The 22226-nt window shown below is 42.0% G+C and overlaps 1 protein-coding gene across 6 annotated transcripts in view; it reads left to right on the top strand.

Annotated features, from left to right (window-relative positions):
• Nucleotides 1–6: 6 nt before the first annotated feature.
• The window catches only part of minpp1b (multiple inositol-polyphosphate phosphatase 1b), a 101770-nt gene continuing 79550 nt past the window's right edge, over nucleotides 7–22226 (top strand). For all 6 annotated transcript variants that reach the window (XM_043712381.1, XM_043712385.1, XM_043712383.1 and 3 more), the window contains exons 1-2: nucleotides 7–935; nucleotides 22128–22225. In XM_043712381.1, the coding sequence (XP_043568316.1) occupies nucleotides 170–935; nucleotides 22128–22225 (864 nt within the window). In that variant the 5' untranslated portion in view covers nucleotides 7–169. The remainder of the gene's footprint in view (nucleotides 936–22127; nucleotide 22226) is intronic.

Here is a 22226-nt window from a genome sequence, read left to right on the forward strand (position 1 = left end):
TGTGTTGGTCCAGAGCGGTTTCCGGATGTGTTCAGTGCTTTAGCGGCGCCGCTGCGCTAATCGGAGCCGGGGCTACTCCTGTGTTCGAGCCGGCCTGGCTCCAGGGGCACGGCTGTCAGCTGCGGTGTGTTTCCCGGGACGGCCTGGCCTCTCCCGTTGTCTCTGGGCGATGCTGTGTATGAGCGGAGCGGCCCCGGGTGCTGGGGCTGGCAGCCCGGGCTCGCTGCTGCTCCTGCTCTGGCTGAGCATCCGATTGTGTTCCGCGTCAAGCGGCCGCCTCCCCTGGGCTGAGCATTACGGCACCAAGTCCAGGTATGAGGGACTGAGTGTGGAGCCACTGCCTGGCACTAGCCGGCTGGCACCTGCCAACTGCACCGCCCTGCAGCTCAATGCTCTGGTTCGGCACGGCACCAGGTACCCCACCAGGAAGAATGTGCCCCGTATGAGGGAGGTGCACCAGCTGATCAAAGAGCAGGGTGACCCAGGCAACAGCCTGGTACAGGCTCTGGCTGACTGGCACATGTGGTACAACGAGCGCATGGACGGCAACCTCCACCCCCTGGGCACCGCCGAAATGGTCAGGCTGGCCAAACGGCTGGCCGCCCAGTTCCCCACCCTCTTCACCGCCCGGTGTTACCGGGAGAGCCGGCTCAAATTCGTCACCAGCTCCAAGCACAGGTGCGTCAACAGCACCAGGTCTTTCATCCAGGGGGTGGAGAGCCACCTGAGCCTGAGGGACCAGGCGGGCGGGCAGTGGGAGGTCAACGACAGGCTGCTGCGCTTCTTCGACCACTGCCAAAAGTTCATAAACCGAGTGGAAAACAACAACACAGCCCTGCATCAAGTGGAGCTCTTCAAGAGGGGCCCAGAGATGGAACGAGTGATGAGAAACATGGGAAAGAAACTTGGCATCTCACCAGAGGCTCTAACCACCAGTAAGTACTATCAACTAATCCGTTTTCAACAAACAGTATAGGATCTTTGGTAAACAAAATGAGGGCAACCTCAAGAATGGATTAGTGCCTCACCTTGTCGTGTGACTACCACTCCAATTCCAGATTTCTTTCTGACCAATTTCACCCTCTGTATGATGGGCAGGTATTACTCAGCGACTGTCCGTCTTTACTTGGGCTTTGGGGTGAGAAAAAAGGAACAATGTTCACATAAAATGAAAATATGTAAAGTGTGGAAAAAAAATTGAGCTACATTCAAACCCAAAACAAGGTAAGTTGGTTTGTGACATTGGCTCATGATCCACAAAGCTCTAAATATGCACGAACCTCTGTGAATTTAAACAGAAGTAATTGCCAGTTTATATCACTGTCCCATTTCCACACTTCAGCAATTACTTGCAGTAACCTAATCTATTTAATTTTAACACCAACTGCCAGCCATACAACATAGGGAGAGCTAAAAATCTAGTCCCAGGCATGGGGCCTATGTTCAACAGTCTCCTTAAAAAGTAACTCAAAAGTAAGTTGAAAGGAACAGTTGACTGTTGGTTGGTCCTGCCATGGCTTGTTTGATATTGTTGTGTAATTTACTTCTGCCTGTTTTCTTAACTTTGTTTATAGAACATCACAAAAGTTTTGTTGTGTAAACCCTAATGCTAACTTGCCTTGTGCGGTTCTGTGTATTCTCCTGTTTGTCCTCACAGCCAATGCAGAATCGCAGCTGTTGAGTTGGTTGTGTTCATTCGTGAAATTGAATGCATTTGAAAATACTGAATTCACAACTCAGTTGACAGCATTTTGAAGTTCTTCTGCTGAGTGATAACAGTGTTGACAAAGTCAGCAGAAATTTTTAAACACAAGTTGTTACTAACCCCCCCCGCTGTCCCAATGCCTTGATGTCTGTTGTTTATTTGTAAACTCTATAACAGTTTAGTTTCTGGTCTGTGAAGATTACCATGTCTAATTCTCGAGCTACAGAAGTATCTATTTTGCATGGTTCTGGCACAAATTCTACCATGAAGTAAGGTTTGTGGAGCCTGGCAGTCATTTTTCTGCTTTCCATTATGGGTTGAAATTGGCAATTTACTCTGGAAATAATCACAATGTTTTATGTTCCCCTGGGGGAATCACTTCTTTAAAAATCAAAAAAATCAAGAACACCATCAAAGTTGAAATTGGAAAGAGAGGTGAATAAGGAACTAGTGATTTGATAACGTTATGTTTAGGTTTTAAAAGCTTTTTAATTTGTCAGAGGAATGGAAGATGTGAGTCATACAGATGTACAGCATGGAAACAGACCCTTCGGTCCAACCCATCCACCCCGACTGGATATCCTAAACTAATTTAGTCCCATTTGCCAGCACCCGGCCCATATCCCTCCAAACCCTTCCTATTCATATACTCATCCAGATGCCTTTTAAATGTTGTAATTGTACTAGTCTCCACCACTTCCTCTGGCAGCTCATTCCATACTTGGACCATCCTCTGCCTGAAAATGTTCCCCCTCAGATCCCTTTTACATTTTTCCCGTCGCACCCTAAATCTTTGCCATCTAGTTCTAGACTCCCCCACCCCAATGGAAAAGACTTTGTCTATTTATCCTATCCATGCCCCTTATGACTTTATAAATCTCTCCAAGGTCACCCCTCAGCCTCTGACGTTACAGGGAAAACAGCCCGGCCTATTCAGCCTCTACCTATGGCTCAAACCCTCCAACCCTGGCAACATCCTTGTAAATCTTTTCTGTGAGGGTGTAGACTTTAAGAATTCTTTTTACATCCTGGGACGTGACACTACCAGTACACCAATAAGAATCTTTTTTTGAGGTTAGATCATTGCTGCTATCAAGGACATTGGAATGAAGCGTTGTGTAAAGCTGAAATCCGTGTGTGGAACTAACTAACAGAGATGCAGGTACGGTTACACCTTATAGAAGACATTTGGATAAGTTCATGAATAGGAGAGGTTTGGAGGGATATGGGCCAAATGCAGGCAGGTGGGACTCATTTAGTTTGGAAACATGGTCGGCGTGGACGAGTTGGATGAAAGGGTCTGTTTCCATCTGTACGACTCTTCTAATGGTATTTCTCCTGGCTGCATATTTTGCACCTAAACAACCAATGCCTGTTATGGACTGAAATCTAAATACTAAGGTGTATGATTATAGGCAATGCTTATTATGTTATGCAATCTAGGATATTTGTTTTACGTTAGTGAGATAGACTTCATGAAGTCCGCAGCACAGAAACAAAAATTTGACTGAACTGGTCATGCCAGTATTAAAGCTACCTACAAACCTTATCTAATCCTAGCAGCCTTTTATTCTGTTCCCTCACTGATCTATTGAGCTTCAACTTAAATGCCTATATAACAAGCAACTAGGCCTACCTTTTCATGAGGAACATGGTATTTAAAAATAAATCGTTTTCACTTTTGGCAAGCTGCAACTATGGCAACTCTTTCAGCATGACTGCCAGCATGGAACCATCCACAAAATCCTCGTGCTGTAACACTGACTCATCAAGATCGAGTCCTGGTTAGCTATGGTACAATGAAAAATGAAGTATAATACTGTATCTGACATTAGCGAAACTTCCATGGTGGATTTAATTAAAAAGCCACATCGAAATAAATCTTGCAAAAAGATGTTGCTTGCCATATTCATTCTGCTTACACTTTACACAGGAATGGGAAGATGTAAACCGTCACTGCTAAGATTGTGGAGTTCAGGATGAATATTGTTCGAAACCCTGCTGCGCCCAGTTCTTATTCTGAGCCATGCATGATAGGATGGAGCAAATGTCAGCGTGGCTGTCTCCTGGGGCAGGAGAGTGACGTGAGACCCAATTTCTTCCAAAGCCATGCAGAGTTTGCCCCACGGTTGAATCTGTGCTAAGGTTCCTGTGCTTAGATAATGTACAAACACAAGGAAGTCCCCACCACCACCACCCAATTTTACCCTCCCCAGTTCTTTGTTCCCATGCTGTAGGTGGTCTTGACCAGATATCTATTTTGGAACAGTTTTTTGATGTAGTGTAACATGCCCCTATATCTACCTGAATTCAGTCTTTATATTTTCAGTCCTGTCACCTAAGGAAAGATATCTTGACATTGGACACATTCCTGATAAAGAGCTTATGTTTGAAACGTCGACTCTACTGCACCTCAGATGCTGCCTGACTGGCTGTGCTTTTCCAGCGCCACACTTTTTGTCACAGTCCAGAGAAGGTTCATTAGGGTGATCCTGGGTTTGGAGGTATTGTACTGTCTTACAAGAAGAGGTTGAGTATGCTGGGCTGAGACTCATTGAAATTTTGAAGAATACGAGGCAAACTTACTGAAACATGTAAGGTCCTTGTCAGGGTAGATGCAGAGAGGTTGTTTCCCCTTAAGGGAAATCCCGGACTAGAGGGCATAATCTCAGAATAAAAGGCCACTTTATTAAGACAGAAGATTAGGAGGAATTTCTTCTCTTTGATGGTTATGAATCTGTGAAATTCTTTCCTGAAGAGACTGGGTTGTTAAGTATATTCGAGGCTGAGATTGACAGATTTTTAATCAGTAAGGCAGTCTAGGGTTACAGGGAAAAGGCAGAAAAGTGGAGTTGAGGATTTTAAATATGCCATGATCACATTGAGTGGTAGAGCAGACTTGGGCTGAATGGCCTCCATCTGCTTCTGTGTGTTACAATCTTATGGTCAATATTCAGTGGAGCTGACAAAATTGATTGTGGGCAAGTTAATGGATCGCTTTTCCTGTATTTCTTATAGCATGTGAAGCTGACATTGAAAATAATACTTTGAATTTCCACTAGACCACTCAAAGAATGACAGGGTTAATGTCTTGTGGCATTAGAACGGAAGGCACAGATTTTGTGTTCCTTGTTCTCATGCTGATCTCAACCTTGGCCAGAAGGAGAGGTCAGGTGGAGGTGAGACATTCTCTCCTGGGGAGGGGGTATGATTAATATTTGACTGGCGTCCAGTCCTTATTCTTAATCTAGTGGCTTGCTGTGAAAAGTCAACAAGGAATATTTGACCACATTCACTCCAAAGCTGTCAGTTGTTGGTGAATAAACGCCAGCTGAGAGAATCTTTGTTGCAATACTTGATCCTAAATATAATGGCCGCGTGTGTCTGAACACTGCATGGTGATGTTTCATGTTTTGACATCTTTTGTTACACTTGGCTGCAGCAGCAGAATTAAGAGAAGGAACCTGAACTGATAATTTTGCACTTCCAAATGCAGGACACGGAGACTAACTCTAGGCTGACCCCTCCTGAATTCTGTCAAGGAGCTTTGTGTGGAATCAGCTTACCGAGGAAAGAAAGGGCACCGAAGTATTAGTTCAATGTTTGAACACCTTTTAGTGTTCAAACTCTGGCTTCATAAATGCTAAGTGCTGGGCACAGGAAAATTCGCAGAACATGTTCTCAGTAGTGTTCAGTGAAGCAAAGCTGCTGAAAAAGCAGTGCAGTTCAGTGATCACTTGCATTCTAATTCCCAGGATATGGGGGGTTGCTTTGAAGGCTGGCATTTATTAGCCTTCCTTGTTGCCCCATGACAGGTGAAGTGGGCCTTTCTAGTGAATTGCTGCTGCCTCCTGGGGTGAATGTGCTCTTATAATGTGACCTTGTAATTCTTTGTAGCAGTTTGCCACAACTGAGTAGATTAGCAAGTGACTTCAGAGGATAGTTAGGAGTCAGCAGTGTTCATGTGGGACTGGCGTTGAATATAGACCCATATTAGATAAGGTCAGCTTGTCTCCTTCCCTAGAGCACAAGAGTGAACAAGTCAGGTTTTAAATCACAGTCTCACAGCTTCACAACCACTTTACTGCTATCAGGTTTTTATTTCTCCATTGTTCTTTAAACCGTGATCAAATTCTGAAATGAATATAGGGTTTAACCTCATGTTGTCCTGGATTACTGTTCTTACAAAGGATTGTATATCTTTGCTAAATTGAGACAAGGGCTAAAGGAAGCTCATTGAGTTACCACACTCTGTGCATCTTTGTTCTGTCATGTTTTATTTCCTTTTGTGAGAATGAGAGAGAGACAAACTGCAAGTACTGGCTTTGTTTAAGCTTAGCCAGCTGATAACTTGTTGTTATCACCTTGGCAGTTTATGCCTTTCTGTTAGGAGAGTGAATCCAGGTGAGTTTTGAGACCTGTCCCACAGAAAGAACAACTTATGTTTTCTTAGCGTTTTGGTCAAACTCAGGATGTGTAGACCTTGTTGCAATATGCCACATACAACAGCAACCTAACACAGCAAGTTCTCACAAACAGCAGATGTGACCCGATTATTTAAAAACCGAAAGAACTGCAGATGCTGCAAATCAGAAACAAAATTGCTGGAAACGCTCAGCTGGTCTGGCAGCTTCTGTGGAGAGGAATCAGAGTTAACGTTTCAGGTCCAGTGACCCTTCCTCAGGACCTGAAATGTTGACTCTGATTTCTCTCCACATCTGTTATTCGGTGTTTAAAAAAAATAAAGGCCAGGAGACACCGACAATAACTCCTTTGCTTTTTTTGAAATAGCCATGTGCGATTTCAATTGAATGTCTCACATAAAAGATGGCACCTGTGACAGCACAGCACTTGCTCAGAAACGTACTGGAGAATCAGCCTGATTTCGTCCTCCAGTCTTAGAGTTGAATTTGAAATCATAACTGTCTAATTCAGAAGGAAAAGTGCTATCTCAGAATCCTGGCTGAAAGTGAAAGATAGTCTAGTTCTCAAAGACTGCATAGAGGGCAACAGTTAAATAAGTGCATTAACCCAAAGTGCTGTCACCTCACATTTCGCGTGCGGTGACAGCACTTTGGGTTAATGCACTTATTTAACTGTGAAGTGTGAGGTAGTATGTTTTAGATGTTTCAATAAAACAGAAATGTTTTAAGCTTTGGAAATTTTTACCTGTACGCCATCGACTTGGTAGTCTTTTAAACTATGTTGTCAGTTTATTCACATCAGATTCAATCAATCAGACATTAAGCTTGAGAATGATAAAATATGTTATGGATCCAACCAGGGATAAGGCTATTATTAATCTGGTAATGTGAAATGAGGCAGATTCAATAAATGATCTTAGAATAAGAGATCCCACAGGAAACAGTGACCATAACATGGTAGAATTTAGCATTCAGTTTGAGTGTGAGAAACTTGGCATGAAAATAACTGTGCTGAACTTAAATAGGGGTCATTACATGTGGCGAAGAGGGTGAGTTTGATGGAGTGAACTGGAAAGGAGTTTAGCAAAAAAAAAGTTGAGAAACAATACGAGCCATGTAAGAAAATAGTTCAAGTCTCACACCAAAGGTATATCCCAGTGAGGAAGGAGGATTCTAGGAAGTGGACAAACTGAAGTTAACCAAGAAGGTTAAGGATAGTATCATATTGAAAGCAAAAAGATACAACGTGGCAAAGATTAGGAGTAAAGAAGAGAACTGGGAAAGTTTTAAAACCTTACAAAGAAATGACCAAATTAAAAATTAACATTAATCTATGAGGACAAACTAATAAGTAATATAAAAATGGACAATGATCTGTAAAAATATAAAAACAAAACGAGGGGCCAAATTGAACCAAGGTGAAGAGAATGAGGATGAGGAAATGATAATAGGGAACCAGAAATGGTCATGGTTTAATGGAAGTACTTTGCATCATGCTTCACAATAGAGGACATTATTTAGTATTTTGGAATGCTATCAATCAACAGGCCCAAAGCAGGGACAAAATAAACACAGTAACTAGCATTCAGTGCAAAGTACTAGAGGATTTAAAGGGACTAAAGGCTGATGAGTCCCCTGGACGGGTAGGCTATCTCCTAGAATTTTAAAAGAAATAGCTACAGAGATAGTGATGCACAAGTAGTAATCTCTCAAGAATCCTTAGATTAAGAAAAAGCCTCAGAGGATCAGAAAACTGTCATTGTAACATCCTTATCCAAAAAAAAGAATGAGGAACAAGTAATTGTGTGCCAGCTTAATATCTGTCATTGAGAAAATGCAAGAGTCTAATATAAAGAATACCATAGAAATGCATTTAGAAATAAATAATAAAGTGAGCAAAACTTCATGAAAGGGAAAACATACCTGACATATTTCTTACAGTTCTTTAAGGAAGTAACAAACAGGATAGATAATGGGGAACTAGTCAGTGAAATATAGTTGGATTTCCATACGGTTTTTGGTGAAGAACTCCATATAAGGCCTCTTAATAAGAGAAGAGACCATGAAATTAGGGGTAGTATATTGTGCCAGAGGCTGTCCAGGGAATGTTCAATAAGTGAATCCCAGATATGGAAAGATTTTCTTATGAGGAGAGGTTGAGTAAGTTGGGCTTGTACTCCCTGGAGTTGAGAAGAATGAGAGGTAACCTTAATGAAAAATGTAAGATTCTCGGGGTGGCTTTACAGAGTAGATGCTGAGAGGTTGTTTTCCCTCATGAGCCTCTATCTGGGACCAGAGAGCACAATCTCAGAGAAAGGGGGCACACATTTAAGACAGAGATGGGGAGGAATTCTCTAGGAGGATAATGAATTGCTGGAATTTCTTTTTACACAAAGCTGGGTTGCTAAATATTTTTGAGGTTGACACAGACAAATTTGTAATCAGCAAGTAAATCAAAGGTTTTGGGGAAAAGGCAGGAAAGTGGAGTTGAGGATTATCCAGTCAGTCATGATCTCATTTAATGGTGGAACAGGTTGAAGGGGCCCAATGGCCTACGTTATGCTCCTACATCTTGTAGTCTTAAAGAACAGTGCACTGCTACGGTATCACACCAACAGGCAATGCAAGAATTGTTTATCTCCAGAAAATAAAGGAAATTAAATATACCTAAATAACCTGAGAACAAGAATGGAGAAAACGAAACAGTCAAATGCACTGCAGTATTTCAAACGCTGTAAAATGCTTTGGACCATCTTGAGATTGTGTAAGTTTTTATGTAAATTCAAAATTTCTCTGGGCAAGCAAACTTAAGAAATTAGACCATTGTAAGCTTTTAGGATAAAGATACAGTTTTAGAAGGTTAGTGTAAGTGACGGCTTAAAAGTAAAGTGACATGAACAATTACTGCAAAGTTATATTCCCTGTAGAGCAAAGTGCAAGGGAGATGCAACAAAACAGTGGAGCTGCAGGCAACAACGTTTGGTGAAACGCCCAAATGTTATAAGGCTGACTGAACTATTGGCAAGATAATAAAGAGGAATGGCAGCTAATTATCACAGCATATAAAAGGATCAAGAAAGAAGAAACTGGGTGTGAGATAATTACGTTGACTAGTGGCAACACAAAAACAGAATTTAACTTGCATTCAAGTAGAACAGAATCTATATGTATTGGGAATAAGGATAATAAGAGACCAAACAGATTAATTGGGGTATTGTGTAGACCTGAAAATGTGTTGCTGGAAAAGCGCAGCAGGTCAGGCAGCATCCAGGGAACAGGAGAATCAACGTTTCGGGCATAAGCCCTTCTTCAGGAATGAGGAAAGTGTGTCCAACAGGCTAAGATAAAAGGTAGGGAGGAGGGACTTGGGGGAGGCTTGGGGGCATTGTGTAGACCACCTAATAATGGAAGTAAATTGGAGGAGGAATTTTAAAAAGTTAAAAAGCACACAACACCAGGTTGTAGTCCAACAGGTTTATTTGGAAGCACTAGTTTTCAGAACGCAGCTCCTTCATCAGTTGGTTGTGGAGTATAAGATCATAAGACACAGAATTTGTAGCAAAGGTTTACAGTGTAACTTATGATGGGAACTCGCAGATGATGATGTTCCTGTCTATGCACTGTCTTTGACCTTCTAAATGGTAGAAGTCTTGCATTTGGAATATGCTGCTGAAGGTGCCATGATGAGTCGCTGCAGTGCAGTTTGTAGATAGTATGCACTGTTGTCACTTGCGTCAGTGGTGAAGGGAGTGAATGTTGTAGATCGTGGATGAGGGGTACCTGTCCATTGGACTGCTTTATCTTGGATGGTGTGAAACTCGGTGAGTGTCATTGGTTAGGCTGCATTTATCCGGACAAGTGGGGAGTATTCCATCATGTTTCAGACTTGTGTGTTTATTTTTCAATATTTTTGATTGTGGACTGAAATTGGAAAAGGACTGTTTTAAAAAAGCAAGGATTGTTGAAGGAGCACTGTGTGTTGGAAATCAAGCCCCACTATTCCTTGACATCACAAAAATTAAACATGCAGAATTCCGCAATCTAGCCGAAGAAGAGTCTCTGGACCCGGAATGTTAACTCTGCTTTCTCCGCACAGTTGCTGCCCAACCTGCTGAGTTTCTCCAGCAATTTCTGTTTTTGAATCATACCCACAAGTTTTTCAGTTCCCATTTATATTGTTGTTGGCAGGCAGAAAGCCTTTGTCATCAATAACTAGTCACCCTTCCACTGAGTAATCAGCTCCTTGTTGCTGGCTAAATCAACATTCATACACACTGCCTGACTCCAGCTCATCCACAGTAACCTTCCCCTCTTTTTGAATAAACAGCATTGTCTTGTGAATGCTTGAGTTTTTTTTTAAACTGATGCACTGGGCTTCACCAGCAATTAGGATGGGGTTTATTGGTGGAGTATCCTCCTCCACTGAGCTGTTTAATTGCACACCACCATTCATGACTGAACGTAGAATCCCTATAGTGTGGAAAGAGGCCAGTTGGCCCATAGAGTCTGCCCTGATCCTCTGGAGAATATCCCACCCAGACGCAGTAGCCCCGCCCTGCTTCCACATTTACCATGGCAAACCCACTTAGCCTGCACACCTCTGGACATTACGAATAATTTCCCATGGCCAATCCACCTAACCTGTACATCTTTGGACTGTGGGGGGAAACCCAACGCAGACACAGAGACAATATGCAAACTCACACAGACAGTTACCCAAGGGTGCTTGGCGCTCTGAGGCAGCTGTGCTAGCCACTGTGCTGCCCCATGTGGCAGGATTGTAGATCGTAGATCTGATTCGTTGGCTTCGGGATCACTAAGCCTTGACAATTGCTTGCTGCTTCTAATGATTGGAATGTAAGTAGTTTCACCAGTTGGCACCTTATTTTTCGGTATGTCTGTCGTTACTTCTGGCATGCCCTCCTGCACTCCCTATTGAACCAGAGTTGATCTCCTAGCCTGATGTAAGGGTTGAGTTGGGGATCTGTTGGCCCATGAGGTTGCAGATTCTGCTGGAGTGCAATTCTGCTGCTATTGTTGATGGTTCACAATGCCTCATGGATGACCAAGTACAAAGCCAATCTTGGTGTTGAACATTGAAGCCCCTCATTCAGTGCACTTTCAATGTGCTTGCTAACTGCACTGCTTCCTCCAAGTGGTTTTCAAGATGGAGGACTACTAATTCACCAGCTGAGGGTAAAGAGAAGGGACGGTGTTGGAAGGTGTTTATCAGCATTAGTCTTTACCTGATACTGTGAGATTTCCTGGGGTCTGGAGTCACTCCTAGGGAATGCCCTCCCAACAATATAAAGTCATATAATCATAGAGATGTACAGCATGGAAACAGACCCTTCAGTCCAACCCGTCCATGCCGACCAGATATCCCAACCCAATCTAGTCCCACCTGCCAGCACGTGGCCCAAATCCCTCCAAACCCTTCCTATTCATATACCCATCCAAATGCCTCTTGAATGTTGCAGTTGTACCAGCCTCTACCACTTCCTCTGGCAGCTCACTCCATACCCGTACCACCCTCTGTGTGAAAAAGCTGCCCCTTAGGTCTCTGTTATATCTTTCCCCTCTCACCCTAAAACCATGCCCTCTAGTTCTGGACTCCCTGACCCCAGGGAAAAGACTTTGCCTACTTACCCTATCCATGCCCCTCATAATTTTGTAAACCTCTATAAGGTCACCCCTCAGCCTCCGACGCTCCAGGGAAAACAGCCCCAGCCAGTTCAGCCTCTCCCTATAGCTCAAATCCTCCAACCCTGGCAACATCCTTATAAATCTTCTGGGGAGTGTTGCCGAACAAAAGGACCTCGGCTTACAGGTGCAGAGTTCCTTGAAAATGGAGTCACAGGTGACAGGGTGGTGATAACATTGTTCATAATATTGAGTAAATTTCTTTTTAGGTTAGACTAGATTCCCTACAGTGCGGAAACAGGCCCTTTGACCCAATAAGTCCACACCTATCCTCTGAAGAGTAACCCTCCCAGTCCCATTCCCCTACTCATGCACCTATCACTATGGGCAATTTAGCTAAAGCCAATCCACCTAACCTGCACATCTTTGGACTGTGGGAGGAAACTGGAGCAGCTGGAGGAAATCCATGCAGACACGGGGAGAATGTGCAAACTCCACGCAGACAGTCACCTGAGGCTGGAATTGAACCCGGGTCCCTGGCGCTGCGAGGCAGCAGTGCTAACCACTGAGCCACCGTGTAAATGAGTTGGGAGGTCATGTTGTGAGCTCGAAAGGCTTCAAAAGAGATTTACAAGGATGTTGCTGGGATTGGAAAGTTTGCGTGACAGGGGGAGATTGAATAGGCTGGGACTTCTTTCCCTGGAGCATCAGATGCTGAGGGGTGACCTTGAGTTTTATAAAATCATGGGGGGCATGGATAGGCTGAATAGTCAGCGTCTTTTTACCCAGGATAGGGGAGTCCAAAACTTGAGCGCAGAGGTTTAAGGTGAGAGTGGAAAGATTTTATAGGGGGCAGAGGGTGGTGCATGTATGGAATGAGCTGCCAGAGGAAGTGGTGGAACCGGGTACAATTACAACATTTAAAAAGCATCTGGATGGGTACATGAATAGGAAAGTTTTAGAGGGATATGAGCCAAACACTGGCAAATGGGACTAGATTAATTTAGGACATCTGGTCAGCATGGATGAGTTGGACCAAAGGGCCTGTTTCCATGCTATAAAACTCTATGAAACAGCCATGTTTGTTTTCCATTGCCAAATGATCTGTCCAGTTTCATTGCTTTGTTTAGACTTTGTAACAGTTTTGATTTAACAGTGTAGCTTACTTGGCCATTTCAGAGGGAAGGCAAGAGTCAACTTCATTGCTATGAGGTAACATATGTCAGTCAGACCAGGTAAAAATGGCAGGCACCTTCCCAAATGGAATTAATGTGCCAGATGGGTTTTGACAGCAGTGGTTACATGATCATCATGAGGCTAGCCTTGAATTCCAGGTATTTATTGAATTTAAATTCTATATCTGCTGGGATTTGACTCGTGTCTCTGTGACGATATTGTGCTTTAAGAGGTGTGTCCTGGTTTCTTTTAGAGGGAGAGAGAGAGACTGCGGGACAAATGCCAGGCAGTCTAAAAGAAGATAAACAGCTTTTTTTCTAATGTTGAAATAATAGAAGCAGCCTGAGTGAGCGTCGTCAAGCTCTCACAGTTCTAGGATTTTTAGTTAGCTTTCAGCAGTTGTTGCTGAGTCTCAGCTGGGTTGGAAGGCAGAGGATCTCTTCTGGCTGCAACAGTCTGGGGAGCTGCTGCATGTATCTCTGTCTTGCTGCCAGGATTGCAACGGAGACAGTCTGTTGTTCTGAATTTGTCTTTTTGCCTCGGATTACTACAATAAAACAGTTACTGTTTATTAGTAAAATAATCCATTATTCTGTTAAGTTTTCTAATAGAGTTAAGCTATTCCTCTTTATTGTATTTTAACTATAGTGTTTGAATAAATTGAGTTTTGCCTAACATTAAGGAGTTTGACTAATCAAGTTGCACCTGGAACACAGTACCTCACATTTGCCTTTGAAATAAGAAAAAGTTAGGACTTAGGCCACCTTCTTAATATATTTTGAGGGGGCCTGGTCTGGGCCATAACACCCCAGCATATTTGCCTGGGATTCTGGATGGCTAGTGTAGTGATATTATCAGTAAATCACCAATTCTCCATAAGCCACCCCCCCCCATGGAGAAAACTTCTATGCTACAAATAAATTACAAAGTAGATCAATTCCCCATCTTTCCTTTCCAAATACTTTGTATGTGCTGTCATCTTTCAAATCCTTCCCCAACTCTCCCATGCTATTGTCCATGCAAAGACTCAAATCTTTTTAAAATGGAATGAAGCAAGGAATTGCACAGCAAGGTACTATATTTTAAGACTTTTACTGTAACAAATAAAATCAATATTGACCAAACATTACTTAGTAGGAAATTAAGAAAAGGGACAGTATTCCCTCACTTAAAATTATCTGTCTGAAAATCACAACTTTTAGTGAAGGATTGTTTCCCATAGAAATTGATACTAAAGCCAGAATTAGTTTCCTGCAGAGATTTCTTTGCTTAGAAGAAATAATTAATAAGTTGAAGTACTCTACTATATTTATGTATTTACAGTTGAAATAACTCACAAAACAAAAAAAATCAATAAATACAGAAGAATCCCTTTACAGCTGGGCACATCCAGACTTTCTCACTGGAAAAATAAATTAACAACATTATTCAGTTGAAATGGTGTGTATTTCTAAATGTAAATTTGTAAATGAAATAACTGCTAGAAGAAAATAAATTAAATGCAGAATAACTTCAAATACAGGTATGGTAAGTACAGTGTACATTAAAATTACACTCAATGTGTAATAGGGAAAAACAAATAGAATGCTGCCATTTATTTCAAAAGGAAAGGAGCATAAATATAGGGACGTTTTGCTAAAAATATAAGTCACACTAGCCAGACCACAGTAGGAATACAATGAACAGGTTTGGTCCCTTTATCTAAGGAAAGACATACTGCCATTGGAGGCAGTCCAGAGAAGATTCACTTGGCTGATACCTGGTACGGGGGGATTGCCTCATGAGGAGAGGTTGAGTAGATTGGCCCTGTAATTAATTTAGTTTACAAGAATGAGAGGCGATCTTATTGAAGCATACAAAATTCTTCAGAGCTTGAGAGCGTAGATACAGAATGGTGGTTTGTCACTGTGGGAGAGTCCAAGCTCAGAGGACATCATCTCAGAATAAGGGATTGCACATTGGGCTGACACGGTGGCTCAGTGGTTAGCACTGCTGCCTCACAGCACCAGGGACCAGGATTTGATTCCCACCTTCAGTGACTGTCTGTGTGGAGTTTGCACATTCTCCCCGTGTCTGCAAGGATTTCCTCCAGGGGGTCTGGTTTCCTCCCACAATCCAAAGATGCGCAGGTCAGGTGAAGTGGCCATACTCAATTACCCATAGTGTTAGGTGCATTAGTCAGAGGTAAAAGTCGGGGAATGGGTCTGGGTGGGTTACCCTTCAAAGGGTCGGTGTGGACTTGTTGGGCCGAAGGGCCTGTTTCCATTCTGTGGGGAATCTAATCTAATATAATTTAAGGCCAGGATGAGGAGGAGTTTCTTCTTTGAGCAGATAGTGAATCTGTGAAAATCTTTACCACAGAGAGCTGTTGAGGTTGTGTTATATTTACGGCTGAGACAGACAGATTGTTAATGAGTAAGGGAATCAAGGGTTACCGAATAAGGTTGGAAAGTGGAGTTGTGGATTGTCAGATGAGCGATGATCTCATTGAAGGGGAGAGCAGATTCAATGGGACAAATGGCCTTGGTTTTATGGTCTGTTGAAGCTTTAATTGACCAACTGGTGTCAGAAACTGGTCAGTACAGTGAGAATGACCCTCAGTGCAAATTCAGAATGGGAGACAGGTCAGAAGCAGGCACTGGAGAGATTAAAGGTCAGAGGAGAGTGGAAACGAGCTGGGCTATGGTGGAGAAGGGCAAGTAGTAAAAAGGGACTGGAGACATAGCAGGAACAGGAGGCAGACCAAAGGGAGCACAACATGAGGAAAGGCCTGGAAAGCAGGCTTGCCACAGAACAGGAACCTTGACAAATAGTGTTAAACTGGAACTCCCAGCCTGGCCTGTGCCTTTGTTCTCTCCAGACTTGACTATTGCAGAGCACTCATTTCTGGTCATCTGCATTCCGGCCTCCAGATGAACTTCAATTACATCTTTGATTAAATATTCCATTATCTTTTCTGCCACTGGGTTTATAGTTCCTCAGTCTTAATCCACCTCCCCTTTTAAATCGAGAAATCCCATTTGTTATCTGCCAGTCATCTGGCACCATTCTTAGTTTTTTAAGTCATAAAGTCAGACAGCACGGAAACAAGCCCTTTGGCCCAGCTCAACCATACTGACCAGATTTCCTAAACTGAACGAGTCACACTTGCCTGAATTTGGCTCATATCCTGCTAAACCTTTTCTATCTATGTACCTGACCAAATGTCTTTTAAATGTTATAACTGTACCTGCCTCCACTGCTTTCTCTCGCAGCTCATTCCATCAATTAGTTTACTAAGTAAAATGAAAACTTTGGAAATCTGCTGTCTGTCCCAATTTAGACCTAGAACAAATTCCTCTGTGGCCTTGCACCTCCAATCCCAGGTAATCTCTCGCTTCAGAATCTCAGAAGAATTGGACACTCATCTAATCCAGTTTTAATCTTTCCAGCAGTGGTGAATGAGACCTCAGGTGCTCAAGGCCTAGACTATGAATTCCATCCGTAAACCTCTCTGCCCCTCTTTTCTTCTTTAAGATGTTGCTTAAAACTAACCTCTTTTATCAAACCTTTGATTATTTCACGTACGATCTCCAAATTAGTTCCAAATTTGGTTTTGCAATTCGCCCCTGTGAAGCGCATCGTGATGTTTTAGATTAAAGGTGTTATATAAAGGCAAATTGTTTCTGCTGTGGAAGAGTTCGGTAAAGAATGAAATTTTTGTAGTGTGATCAGGAGCCTTATTACTCAGTGTACAAAAGACTCAACTAGAGAAATGTCATGCTGGATATGGTAATGTAAAGTGAACCAGAGTGGATAACAAAGCTAGCTATGCAAAGTCTAGGCAATGACATTCATAACGTGTCTGTCTCAGTCAATTAATTATCAATCAGTCAAAGTATGACAAATATCAAAGATTGTTAAGCAGCGCTCCGAAAGCTAGTGTTGCCAATTAAACCTGTTGGACTATAACCTGGTGTTGTGTGATTTTTAAACTTTGTACACCCCGGTCCAAATCAAAGAAAATTTCCAAATCAAAGAAAATGCCAGTTTGGAGAGAATGAGAGAAAGTAATTTGGAAAGTGTACTGGAAATAAAGAGATGAAATATTGAGTAGAAAATTTGTTGAAAAGCATATTCCTCTCAAAAACAGAAAACAAGCAAGCCAATAATGCTTAATAGAAAATAAAGAAGTTATAAAAGAAAAAAATGTGCAAGCATTGAAGAACTATGAGATTAAGTTCTCAAAAGCTATAAAAATAAAAGCGGAGGTAACCTACAGATTAATTGACAAAGAAAGATCGGGAGTGGGGGCTATCAACAACTGCTCAAGATAAAGATGCAAGGTCTGACCGTGATCTGGTTGGAATATTATATATTTACTTTTCTAGAGCTGGATAAGGCAGAAGAAGGGAACAAATTAGAAAGTGGGATTAAATTGTTAAACTAATCAAACTGAGAAAAGATAAACCCCTGGGTTGAGATAGATTGTGTCTAGCACATTAAAACAATTTGGGAAGAAATGGAAGTCATTTTAGATATAAATAAAAAATAATTATAAAATACAGTGCCAATTAATAAACACGAGTTTTAGGAATGAAAGGGAGCAAAGAAGAAGACCAGAGAATTATAGGCTCAATTACTTGAATATTGGTGGCAGGAAAGATAATGGAATATTTAATCAAAGATGTAATTGAAGTACTGAAGAAACTGAATATCTTGCAAAGAGTAGACAGCCCATATTTCAAAGGAGATCCTTTAAAACTTACCAAACTTATGTAATTATTTTGAGAAGTACGGAACTGCTAGATAATTGCAATCAGTAGATGCAGTATTTATATTGGTGATATAAAATTTCCATAAGGCCTTCGATAATGTCATACATAGTAAGTCATGAGCAGGATCAACTCAGAGCATGCAAAGTCAGGGACAAAAATAAAGTGAATAGTGTCTGGCTACCAAACAGGAAATAGTGATGATTAAAGTGCAATAGTTACTAGCAAAAGGTGGGAACACCTGTTCCATAAAGATTGGTGCTGGCATCACCGTTATCGAGTCATAGAAATGTATAGCACAGAAACAGAACCTTTGGTCCAACTTGTCGATGAAAATGTGTTGCTGGAAAAGCGCAGCAGATCAGGCAGCATCCAAGGAACAAGAGAATCGACGTTTCGGGCATAAGCCCTTCTTCAGGAATGAGGAAAGTCCTCACTTTCTCCAACTTGTCGATGCCAATCCTAAATTAATCTTGTTTCATTTGCCTGCATTTGGGCCATATCTCTCCAAACCCTTCCTAATCATATACCCATCCAGATACCTTTTAAATGCTGTCATTGTACCAGCCTCCACCACTTCCTTTGGTAGCTCATTCCATACATCTACCACCCTCTATGTGACAAAGTTGCCCCTCCCGGTCCCTTTTAAATCTTTCACCTCTCACCTTAAACCTATGCCCTCTAGTTTTGGAATCCCTTACCCTGGGAAAAGACCTTAGCTATTCACCCTATCCACACCCCTCATAAACCTCCATAAGGTCACTCCTCAGCCTCCGACACTCCGGGGAAAATAGCCACAGTCTATTCAGCCTCTCCCTGTAGCTCAAACCCTCCAACTTTGGCAACATCCTTGTAAATCTATTCTGAATCCTTTCAAGTTTCATAGCATCCTTCCTACAACACAGAGACAAGAATGGCACACAGTATTCCAAAAGTGGCCTAATCAATGTCCTGTACAGCCGCAACATGACCTCCCAACTCCTATACTCAATGCACGAGCCAATGACAGCAAGTTAACCAAACTTGTGTACCCTGTCTGCCTGCAACTCCACTTTCATGGAACTATGAGCCTGCACCCCTAGGTCTCTTTGTTTGGGAACACTCCCCAAACCCTACCATTAAGTGAAAATGTCCTGCACTGATTTGATTTAACTAAAATGCTACACTTTAGATTTATCTGAATTAAACTCCATCTGCCATTCCTTAGTCCACCGCCCCATCTAATCAAAGTCCATTGTACTCTGATAATACCTTCTTCACTGTCCACTACACCACCAAATTTACTAACTATACCGTCTATGTTCACATCCAAATCATTTACATAAATGATAAAAAGCAGCGGACCCAGCACCGATCCTTGCAGCACAACACTGGTCACAGCCTGCAGCCTGAAAAACAGCCCTCTACCACCACCCTGTCTCCTATCTTCAAACCAATCTTGTATCCAAATGACTAGCTGTCCCAGGATTCCATTGGATCTAATAGTGCTGACTAATCTACCATGTGGAACCTTGGCAAATGCTTTGCTAAAGTCCCTGTTCATGCTTTGCCTTCATCAATCTTCTTGGGAAACTTGAAAAGGTTCAGAAAAGATTTACAAGGATGTTGCCAGGGTTGGAGGATCTGAGCTACAGGGAGAGGCTGAACAGGGTGGCGCTGTTTTCCCTGAAGCGTCGGAGGCTGAGGGGTGACCTTATAGAAGTTTACAAAATTATGAGGGGCAAGGATAGGATAAATAAGCAAAGTCTTTTCCCTGGGATCGGGGAGTCCAGAACTAGAGGTCATAAGTTTAGGGTGAGAGGGGAAAGATATAAAAGAGACCTAAGGGGCAACGTTTTCACGCAGAGGGTGGTACATGTATGGAATGAGCTGCCAGAGGAAGTGGTGGAGGCTGGTACAATTGCAACATTTAAGAGGCATTTGGATGGGTATATGAATAGGAAGGGTTTGGCAGGATATGCGCCAGGTGCTGGCAAGAGGGGCTAGATTGGGTTGGGATATCTGGTCGGCGTGGACGGATTGGACCGAAGGGTGTGTTTCCACGCTGTACATCTCTATGACTCTATGACTTCTTCAAAAAACTCACTCAAATTAGTGAGATGTGATTTCCCACATACAAAGCCATGTTGACTATCCCTAATCAGTCCTTGCATTTCCAAATGCATGTAAATCCTGTCCCTCAGAATCCCCACCAACAACTTACCCATCACTGACGTCAGCCTCACCGGTCTATAGTTCCCTGGCTTTTCCTTAGCATCTTTCTTAAATGATGGCACCACATTAGCCACTTTCCAGTCTTGTGGCACCTCATCCGTGGCTTGTAATGATACAAATATCTCAGTAAGGAGCCCAGCAATCTCTGTTGTTCACATTATTGACATTACATTAACTCCAGAATCAAAAGATAAATCAACATCTGTGAGGTGATACTGAATTGGGAAAGTGTGATAACACAGAGGAAGAAAGTAATAAAATTCAAGAAGATATTAATGAACTGGAAGAATGGTTAATTGGCAAATTGTTTTGTTGCAGATAAATGAGAGGTGCTGTATTTTGGTTGAAAGAATAACGAGGTCATCTACTGTTTAGATAATAAAAGCCTAAATGAGGTAGGAGAGGAAAGGGATTTGGGGGATTAAAAAAGCCAGAAATCAATTAAAACAGTCTCGCATGGTAATCAGGCCATAGCAAAGCAAACCCAATCGAGGGTTTCTTCCTACAGGATGGTATTAACAGCAGGAAGATTACGTCAAATGTATTATGATGTTAAAGAGAGGGACGTTGGTGTGAATACAATACGAATAGTGTTTTTGTGTACTTTATAGCATATGTTTTTGGGTACTGGAATAGAGACTACACAAGAGCTGTCCCTTCGTTTCAAATTATAAAATGTTTTGGGATTAATGGAGTTATATTCTACTGCTAATTTTAAAAATCTTTAAATTTTTATTATTAATAGATAGTTTAGTTTGTTTTATTTTTAGGTTAGATTAGATTCCCTACAGTGTGGAAACAGGTCCTTCGGCCCAACAAGTCCACACCGACCCTCTGAAGAGCAACCCACCCAGACCCATTCCCCTACATTTTACCCCTGATTAATCCACCAGTCACTACAGGCAATTTAGCATGGCCAACTCACCTGACCTGCACATCTTTGGACTGTGGGAAGAAACCGGAGCACCCGGAGGAAACCCACGCAGACACGGGGAGAATGTGCAAACTCCACACAAACAGTGGCCCAAGGCGGGAATTGAACCTGGACCCTTGGTGCTGTGAGGCAGCAGTGCTAACCACTGAGCCACTGTGCCTCCCCCTTCATTTCTTTGTAAATAAACTTCTGTTTTGCTATTACCGCAAAGTCTGCTGCGCTGCATGGATTATGTTTCAGCAAGAGACCATATTGACAAAATCAAAGAACAACATCTATCAAACCAGATATCACTCTGGGATCTGACTCGTTCAATATTACCATTGGCTGAGGTCATACCACATTACATATTAATAAGTGCAATATACAAAGAGGTGTTATTGAGAAAATAAACTGAGAGGCTTATTAACTGAAGTCTCTGAATCAGCTTGCTTTTCTGAATTGCTTTTTCTTTTGGCTTACTCATGTTAATATTTTTTCTTTTACGAATAATTTCAATTTTTAAATAATATGTGATTCTCCAGGGATATTGCTGGTTGTCTTTGGTTACCATCGATTATGGGAATCTGCAGTGATTCAGGCATAGAGATTCCATTCCCTAAGTACTGACTGCAGCCCTCCATGTCCCTGGAACCTCTATTTGTGGCTGAATTAGACTGTTAACAGTATTAATTTCACAACGGACTCTGAGATGAGCTTCTGACCATATATTCATGGCAGCGTTTCCACCTCTGTAACGTCAGCTAATTCTGCCCCGATGCCAGCTCATCAACTGAATGCAGTTAGGGCATAACGTAGATTGTGTCATTTTGCAAGTCACTGAGTGTCCTGTGAAATGCTTGTTCTTTTTTTTAATCTGATTCTGCTTTAAGAACTATCAGCTGAAATTGAACCAAAGGTTCAATTAAACACCTTGTGTTTAATTTGTCCACTTGCTGTCATATATGGTATAGACCACATGGTGGTGCTAAACTCCTTCTGATTTGCTTCCAATGCAAAATTTCAAATTACTCGAGCAGTTTGGAAATGTCACCTGGGTGCTGCCCTAAGTACCGAACCAAATTTAGAATGGTAGGAGTTAAATCTAATCTGCATTTTCAATCAGATTAATGAGAAAATTAATTTCCTTAATGAGCATTATGTTTTGTGAAGTAAAGTAACTCCTCTGACTTGAGTTCAACATGGCTAAATTATAATCTGTTGTCTCAGCACGGAATGGGGCATTATTTAAGTGCAGAGAATTGTAACTTAGATATGCTGTTTTTCTTCTGCTACAGATATGGTGGAAGCAACGTTTTATCTTTGCACTTATGAGTTCATCCTTAAAGGCATCGTTTCCCCCTGGTGTGACGTGTTTGAAAAGGAAGATGTCGAGG

Source organism: Chiloscyllium plagiosum, chromosome 22, assembly GCF_004010195.1.
Source record: "Chiloscyllium plagiosum isolate BGI_BamShark_2017 chromosome 22, ASM401019v2, whole genome shotgun sequence".
Taxonomy (NCBI): domain Eukaryota; kingdom Metazoa; phylum Chordata; class Chondrichthyes; order Orectolobiformes; family Hemiscylliidae; genus Chiloscyllium; species Chiloscyllium plagiosum.